The 8,554-nt window shown below is 50.6% G+C and overlaps 2 protein-coding genes across 3 annotated transcripts; both read left to right on the plus strand.

The window, feature by feature from the left end:
• The first annotated feature begins 236 nt into the window (after positions 1 to 236).
• THUMPD3 (THUMP domain 3 tRNA guanosine methyltransferase) lies at positions 237 to 5,495 on the plus strand. 2 transcript variants are annotated; one of them, XM_085236032.1, is made up of 9 exons: positions 237 to 482; positions 825 to 902; positions 1,377 to 1,901; positions 2,835 to 2,965; positions 3,383 to 3,452; positions 3,822 to 3,937; positions 4,108 to 4,215; positions 4,417 to 4,540; positions 4,820 to 5,495. In XM_085236032.1, exons 1-9 carry the CDS (start codon positions 288 to 290, stop codon positions 4,949 to 4,951), a joined length of 1,479 nt encoding a protein of 492 aa, XP_085092158.1. In that variant the 5' UTR covers positions 237 to 287; the 3' UTR covers positions 4,952 to 5,495. The 2 variants fall into 2 exon arrangements, with proteins under 2 accessions (XP_085092158.1, XP_019475528.3); XM_019619983.3 differs by having other exon boundaries at positions 4,105 to 4,215; positions 4,820 to 5,090.
• Positions 5,496 to 6,100: 605 nt separating this feature from the next.
• On the plus strand, positions 6,101 to 8,296 carry VHL (von Hippel-Lindau tumor suppressor). Its single transcript, XM_085236037.1, has 3 exons — positions 6,101 to 6,356; positions 6,431 to 6,541; positions 6,846 to 8,296. The coding sequence occupies exons 1-3, from the start codon at positions 6,173 to 6,175 to the stop codon at positions 7,028 to 7,030; spliced, it is 480 nt and encodes a 159-aa protein (XP_085092163.1). The 5' UTR covers positions 6,101 to 6,172; the 3' UTR covers positions 7,031 to 8,296.
• Positions 8,297 to 8,554: the final 258 nt, after the last annotated feature.

The following is an 8,554-nucleotide window of genomic DNA, read 5'->3' on the forward strand; positions in this document are numbered from 1 at the left end:
CCGGGAGGTCTTTGGGCAAAGACATCCCAGAAGCGCCGGCTGTCCGTCATTACTGCAGGGAGGTCTTCCCTTAAGGAGTGAAAAACGGCCGCACCCGCGCTGGAGCCGCCCGAGCGCCGCCCGCTCCGCTCCGCTCCGCGCACGGCAGCAGCGCGCCGCCCTCCCGCCCGCCGCGAGACACGGAGCGCCGAGCGCGGCCGGACCGCCGGACGGCAGAGGGCGCTGATGCGCGGCTCCGGCCCGGAAGCGGAAGCTGGGCGGGGAGCGGCACGCGCCGGCGTTTGGGCATGGCGGAGGCGGAGGCGGAGGCGGCCGGGCCGGAGGCGGCCGGGGATGGCGCGGCCGTTATCGGCGCCACCGTGCCCACCGGGTTCGAGGCGACGGCGGCCGCCGAGGTGCAGGAGAAGCTCGGCTCCGCGTCCCGGATCAGCAGGGACCGCGGGAAAATCTACTTCGAGGTGCCGGCTCGCTGCCTGCCCGAGGTGCGTGCGCCGACCCCCGGCCCCCCTCGGCACCCCGGCGCCGTTCCGGCCGGCTGCGGCCACCGGCGGTGTGTCGGCCCCGCGGAGCCCCGTCCGCAGCGGAGCGCTCTCGGTTTGCCGCCAGCCGCAGGGCAGCGCCCGTCCTGTCTCGGCCGGTTTGTCCGGGTTTGCCGTGCTTTGACGAAGGCGGCTGAAGTCAGACAGACCCGGGCCGGCTTTCCTTATTGCTTTCGCGCGTAAACCGGTGACCTCCGCGGCACGGCGCCGGGTCGCGTGTAGATGTAAGGTGGCGACGCTTTGTAACCGATGGTAACGGAGCGCCGCTGCTCTCCCTCACTGCAGGTCCATCGGCTGAGGTCCGTGGATAATTTGTTTGTTGTCGTTCAGGAGTTCAAAGATTATCAGTTTAAAGAAACCAAGGTGAGTTTTGCTGTCAGTCAGTTATGGGGTTTGGAGTGTCATTTTAATTGCAGCGCTCTGAGTGTTTCACGAGCAAGGATTTTTAAAACGTCTGTAGTGCTGTCCCTGTTCTATATGGGGTTTTAAAACTGGAGTGTGGTTTTGTTGTCTGCCCCAATCCCTTCTGTTGTGTTTGCTGCGTGGGAAACCGAGAATGAGAGCAGCTGTGTGCTTGGAGGTCACCCTTGGATGGAGGACAATAAATATCTCTTGGTCTTTTAATGTAGTGGTAGCCATGATAAGTGATTATTTGTTCTGGATCCTGTGGTGTAAAATACCACCCAGACGTGGCAACAATTGCACACAAAAAGTGTGCAAGCCGTGATTAGATGTGCAGTGAGTTGTGTGTATCGATTGATGTAAGAGATTTAGAAAAAGGGTAGTTTTTCAAGAAAGGCAATGACTTTGAAGTACAATTTCTTTTGTCTTTTAAAGGAAGATGCTTTAAAAGATTTGGAAGGTCTGGTTAAAAAACTGCCTTGGACTGATCCTTTGAGAATTTGGGAGCTGAACAACAGCTTAAAAAAGAAAAAGACAAAACGCAAAAAACAGAATCTGCAGAGAACTGCAAGCAAAGAAAAGCTGCGTGATGGCGGAGAGGAGGAACAGGATGACAGAGCTGTGGGTGGGCAGGAGGACTGCGCCCCAAACACGGCGGGGGCAGAGCCGGCTGTTGGCCAGAGTGCAGAGGAGATGCAAGGAGAGGCCTCGCAGAATGAGGAGGATGATAACGAACAGTCAGAGACTAAAAACGAACTGCGTGCCAGTTCTGGAGCTGAGACCAAGGCTGGAGATGAGAGGAAAGATGAAGGAGACGCAAAGGTGTTAAAGTTTCGCGTTACTTGCAATAGAGCCGGAGACAAGCACAGTTTTACATCAAATGAGGCTGCGAGAGACTTCGGAGGAGCTGTGCAGGAGCACTTCCAGTGGAAGGCTGACATGACTAACTTTGATGTAGAGGTATTGCCTTGTGCCTTGCAAATAATTCTGTTTCAAAAATTAATTCTTAGTTTTGATTCTCAAATTGCTCCAAAATAACCTTTAAAAGATTGTCCAGAAGCTGGAAGTCAGTAATGCTGAAATCATGACTTCCTCAGAAGCATTAATTTCATTGGCATGTTACGGATATCCTCACACCCCACTTGTGCTTGCTTGTCCCTAACCTCTTTTGTGACCTGGTGAGGGCACCTCTCCTCATTTTCATGCTCCCCTTTTTTCTGCACGCTCTCACTCAAGATAAGTGATTAACATCACTAAGCCCAGGGCAGCTGAGTCGTGCTCAAAAGTTATCTCCTCTCTCAGCTACACCACAAGGTTTTATACTAAGTTTTACCTCCACCTATGTTATTTGCTCACATGGTTACAGGGAACAAAAAGGGTTATGTTAGTTGTCCACTGATTTTTCTCTTTTCATAGGGAAAGCAGAAATTTGGAAAGGAAGTCCAGCAGATACGGTCCATTAAAATTTCTCTTTTGAGAGGCAATAAAGTGAAATGATTTTCTTGCAAACTTTTTTAAGGGCTGACCCCCTTTCTTGTAATGGTATCTTCACCTTCCAGATTCACACTGCATAGGGGACCAGGCGTGGAGTTTCTATAGCAAATTCTGTTTGCTTTGCAAATGCTGTGCTGTGACTTGCAGGACTTATCCCTACTTCTCCCCAGCAAATAGAAAGCAAAGCTCTTTAAACATCATCACAGAGTGCTTTTTGTGCAAGTGAAAAAAGCCACACTGTCCTGACATGTCCTTTGTCCTCACTAAAGACAGTGGATAGTGCTCTTATATATGTATTTCCTGATTTTGTATAAATCACAGCTGCTGGTTTAAACATTTACCAGATGTACTGTGGGAAACTTGTGTTACTTCTGAAATTTAGTCCCAGTTTTTCTTTAGGTTCTCCTGAATATTCACAATAATGAAGTAGTTGTGGGCATTGCATTAACTGAGGAGAGTCTTCACAGAAGAAATATTACACATTTTGGACCCACAACTCTTCGCTCAACTCTTGCTTATGGCATGCTTAGGTCAGTGCAAATGCATGGTTTTATATGATTCTTAGTTAATAAGTCATTCTGCTTCACAAATTAGTTGTCTTATTCCCTCTACTGCTTCCTTAGAAGCCATTTTTGTTGATTCTTGTTAAATTGTTGATTCTTTGTTAAAAGAGAATAAAGACATAGCAACGCTGGATGTTTTCCAGCTTAGAAAAATAAACACTTGCTGCAAACCATTAGCCAGTTTTCCAAATACTAGATGACAACATTCTTGAAAGAATTTCACTGGACTGGCATGTATAAGGACTAGTTATTAAACGCAATTAATGTTCACGTGTTATATTGAAGGGCTCAATTGCTGTGATTGAAACAGTTTAGTTTTCCATCAGTACAAGACATTCATGTTCTTAAGGCTTTTCTCAAAGTACCTTTTTTTCTGCTCCTCAGGCTCTGCGATCCCCAGCCGACGGATATCATCATTGATCCAATGTGTGGTACAGGTGCAATCCCCATAGAGGTGATTCTTCCTTTCTTTTTAACGTAGTAAAACTCAAGACAGTATCTGCAACTGAATAGCATGTAAGTTTTAATGGCAGTAACTGAACGGCCAACAACAGAAGCATCTCGCCAACTTCTCAACAGCTACGAGGACACTTGTACTAAATGCCTTTAGTTTCCTTCCCAAAGCTATAACAAGAAGAAGCAAAATCTAAAAGAACTTTGAGCTTTTAAGTTGCCTAAGACCTGTGACACATCTGTTACAGAGTTTTAAAATCACTGACATCTACTTCAAATCGCTTTGTCGTATTCTGGTGGGGTTTTTTGGTGGGTTTGTTTCAAAAAGCAAGCAATGTTCATGTTAATATTTATCAATATTTCCCCCCAGGGAGCTATGGAATGGCCTGGTTGCTATCACATTGCTGGTGATAACAACCCACAAGCTGTAAAGAGAGCAGCAAGCAACATCTGCTCTTTGCTAAAGAAAAATGAAAATAAGGAAAGGTAAGAACAGTACAAGTGATTTTATTTTCCCATAGCCCTTTATAGGAATAAATCTGTCTTGCATAGATTTTCTTGGCCTTTTCCCTATTACTTTGTTACTATTACGGAGTTCTTCAATGTAAAAATATTTTCAGTAGACCATCTCTGAGGTGTCTTTGCTTTTGTAGCAGTGCTTCCCTGGGAGTACCCTTAGACATCGTTCAGTGGGATATTTGCAATCTCCCTTTGCGGACCGGCTCTGTGGATGTCATTGTGACAGACATGCCTTTTGGAAAAAGGTGAGGGGCCACGAGTTCAAGTTCCTGTGTGTGACCATCGCTGCCTCATGTGCTCGTGTGTCCAGGTTTAGGGTTCTCTTGTAACTTAACTGGGCCTAACTGAGAAGTGTTTAAGTACTTTGCATTAAGAACGAAGGCTGAAGGTTTATGTGTGAATGTATTTTTCAACAGTCACAAAGGAGATTTTGATCTGTGTTACAGGATAGGGTCAAAGAAGAAGAACTGGGATCTCTATCCAGCCTGCCTCATGGAGATGGGGCGGATCTGCACACCGGGCACAGGTAGAGCTGTGCTGCTTACTCAGGACAAGAAATGCTTTGCCAAGGTATGTTCTGAGCGAAACCTTAGAAGTAAAACAAACCTATTTGCAAAGGAAAAATCTACCGAGGAAAAAAACTTTGAGCTGACTTCACTATGGAAGGTGATCTTTTTCTGAAGAGATAAATAGCAGCATTTTAATGTGGTTTTAGACCTTACTCAGGTGTGATTTGGGATAGTCAGGAATAACATCTAAAGCAAATCTATCCTTACATCCTTATCCTGAAGAAGCCACCACCACTCTTGGGGCTGTTTTTTGTGTTTTTGTTTTTTTTTTCTATCGTAGGCTTTGTCAAGACTGGGACACATCTGGCGCAAAAATCACACAGTGTGGGTGAATGTAGGAGGACTTCATGCTGCAGTGTATCTTCTGAAACGCACCTGGGAAAGAGTGGAAGAAAAAAGGTCATTCTGGTAATAGCCTGCGTGGAAGAAGACAGCAGACACCTCCAGAACTTCCAGATGAGCAGATTGGTAAAGGAGACAGCTGAGAGTGTATGTCTCTGTTCCTAAGCAGAAGGCAATAAATGTGAGAACTGCTTAATGTGAGCAATGAACCAGGGACCAACCTGAGAGCTCCCCGTTGTACTGTGTGTTCTGAACCTGACTTAAATGATCTCTTTCACCCTGCCACTCAAACTGAAAGTCAGTAGTGGTGTTAGTAATGCTCTCCTTTGCCTGAGTCTTTTCTACTACGTCTGTTGTATTTCTCAGTTAAATGCTTGTTTCCTCTGCTTATAGTAGAAGACATGTTGAAGCATTTTTGGAGCCAATTAGCTGCTAATTTTTCCCCTGAACTGTAGAAATCGTATCTTAAAATGCCAGTCTTAGTCACTTTCAAGGGTTTGGAGGTAGTACCTCTTTGCTGTAGGACTTTTCCAAATTGAAAGTTTAAAGTCTGTGCTGTTGCCCAAATGTAAATTAAGGTGTTTGATACTCCGGTGAGAAAATGCTGAGCAGTGTGCTGGTGCAGCTGTTTGATTTCTTGACCGGTACCTCGGCTCAGTGCTGTGTCCCACGGGGCTGTTAGTGCCTCACTGCCGTGTTCGGGTCCTGCTGGCGCTGAGGGCGATGCCCCGCGCTGCCTTAGCAGAGCAGTTGTGGTTTCTGTTCGAGAGCAGAGACGCTTCCAGCAGCTCTGCCTGCAAGTTCGCGTTTCGGTGTCTGTGTTGGCACTGAGGGTGGCAGTCTGGATTTATGAGCTGACTGCAGCTGCTGTAGGAGTGCTGCCTACTTAAAGAATATGGTTCGTTCAGTTAATGGAAGTCGAAAATCAGTTTTCTTCTCCAATATACCGCCATTTCTCAGGCTGATTCCTCTGCTCATCGGGAGCTGAAGCGCTAACTGCCAGCTTGTCGTTTCATTAAAGTGTATTCAAGCTAACGTGCTCAGAGGCGGGTTAAGGAGCATTAAAGGTTTCTTAGTTCTGCAGAGGCACGCAGTCCGGCCACCATCCCGCCCTGCTGGCTGCGCGCTGCGCTTCGCGTTCTGTCGCGGCGTCGCCGCCTCCTGTCTTTGCGTCACGGCGGCGCCGCGTCCCGTCCCCACCTCGCGTGTCGCGCTGCGCGTGCGCGGCGCCCCGCCCGTCTCCGGTCGCTTCCGCGCAGGCGCGTTGCCGCCGCGGGGCCCCGCAGCCCGGATGGCGCCGCCGGCTCCCGCCGCGCCGTGCCTGCGCTCCGCCAACACGCGCGAGCTCTCCGAGGTCGTCTTCAACAACCGCAGCCCGCGCGCCGTGCTCCCCATCTGGGTGGACTTCGAGGGCCGCCCGCGCTACTACCCCGTGCTGCGGCCGCGCACCGGGCGGATCATGCACAGCTACCGCGGTGAGGAGCCGCGGGGCGGGCGGGGCGCGGTGACGGCCGCGATGCGCCGCGGGGCTGAGCGCCGCTCCCCGCAGGGCACCTGTGGCTGTTCCGCGACGCGGGCACGCACGACGGGCTGCTCGTCAACCGGCAGGAGCTGTTCGTGGCCGCGCCTGACGTCAGCAAGGCCGACATCACGCTGCCAGGTGCGGGGCGCTGCGGGGCTGGGGGGCGCGGCGCGCGGGCTCCCGTTCCCCGCCGGAGAAAATGCGCGGCTGACGCTGGTGGCCGCGTCCGAAAGTAACGTTTTGTAGCTGAGAAGCGCTCCGTGCACCGGCGTTACCGCGATCCTTCTGTCCGCGGTAGTTAACGCGGAGATGGCTGGGACGCGGTACTTTCGGAGCGGCCTCGCGCGTTCTGAGTCACGCTGCCGGGCTCGTTTGTCCCCCGTCCCGGCAGCGCCCCTCCAGTGCGCTGCCCAGGCTGCCCGCTCGCTCTGTTTCCCCGCAGTGTTCACGCTGAAGGAGCGGTGCCTGCAGGTGGTGCGCAGCCTGGTCCGGCCGGGGGATTACCGCAAGCTGGACATCGTGCGCTCGCTGTACGAGGAGCTGGAGGATCGCCCCGACGTCAAGAAGGACCTGCAGCGGCTCTCCGTGGAGAGAAGCGAGATGTTACGGGAGGAAAGCCTCCACTAAAAGGGCTGCGCGTCCCGAGCCCTGTAGATAGCAAAGCACCGAGCTTAGGAGGAGCAGCCACTGTAAAGTGTGCCCAGAGTTAACGTCTGCATTGAAGTTCTGGAACAAACTCAGCCGTACCGTAGAACATTTTCTGTGCTGGTAGGTCAGATTCCAGAGAGCAAACAGTGTGGGAATGTACCGCTTTGTGAGGGCTCTGCTCCGAGTGTCGTGCGTTGCTGAGCAGGGACCCCAGCGGCCTGGCACAGATGGGGCTCAGAGAAGTTTGCTTCGGACTATTTCAGCACATTCCACAGTAACAGAAGAGTGGGGCATCCGTCTGGAGGAAGTGCATGCAGCTCAACTTCCTCTGTGTTAGAAAGAAAGTTATGCCAAGGATTAACTTAATCCAGACTCTAAAATCAGTGGCAAAGGAGCACCAGGTTTGCTTGAATTATTTGGTTTTGGTGGAAATCTGCTCTCTCACATGCTGAATTTACTCTCAAATCACACATTGTAGGGGGTGTTCGTGTGAGAGCTTCCACAGTCGCCTTCTGAGTGCTGGCAGAAAGATGACCTAAGCATTTCTGTGTTAGCCTCTGTCTCTGTGTGTTCATAAACCCTCATTGTAGCAACTCTGAAGCTAACAAGTTTTTACACAGAACATGCCTTGAATACCTTAATTTGTCCTTCATTACCACATTCCTGCTTGGTTTATCTCTTGATGATGGAACTTCGTCAGCCATACAGACTGCATCTTGGTTTTGGGACCCCTTTCTGCCCTGCACCTCTGTGCCCACACCCTCAGCTCCCATACTGGTATACCAGGAGCATTCCCACAAGGTGGGTGCTCTGAGCCCCACCTTTCCCTTGTCCCAGGGATTGGCCTTGAGGCTGCCAGTGCCCCCTGAGGCACAGAAGCTGCCCCAGCTGCAGGCCTGGCTCCCCCAAGCAGAGCTGTGCTTTTCAGCAGGCCAGCTGCACAGAGAGAGAGGATCTTGGCCTATATGCTCTCTTCCCCCATACCTCAGATACACAGCTGTGTGTCTCTGCGTAACTCAAAGCAGCATTATTTTTAGCAGATAGGTGAATTGTTCCCCAGGCTGCAGGCAGGCACAGTGCTGCTCAGTGTGCAGAGCAGCAGGTTGCTCACAGATAGCAGCAGGCTGTTCTGCAGCATGAGGTTCTTAAATATGCAGTGGCTGCCCTTCTTGTGGACTTGTTTTTTCTTAAATGTTTATGTATGAACTGATCTTTGTTTCTCATTAAAATGTAAACCCATGTTAACTCTCTGACTCTAATGTTGTCAGATAACTTTGCAGTGGTTGCAACTGCACATGTGCTCATGTTCCTGAAATGCCACTCGTGGATGCCGTGGGATTGAGCTCAGTTGGATTCATTGCTCCTGTGAGCCGTGGGGAGCAGTAACTGGGGCAGTCAGGAGCTGTGCTGCTGCGGGGGAACGAGAGCTGAGCTGCAGATGCAGGAGCTGGGATGTGGCACAGGCACACAGCTCCCGTCTGCTACTGTTACTTGAAAGTGAGG

This window comes from Meleagris gallopavo, chromosome 14 (genome assembly GCF_905368555.1).
Source record: "Meleagris gallopavo chromosome 14, MGAL_WU_HG_1.1, whole genome shotgun sequence".
NCBI lineage: Eukaryota > Metazoa > Chordata > Aves > Galliformes > Phasianidae > Meleagris > Meleagris gallopavo.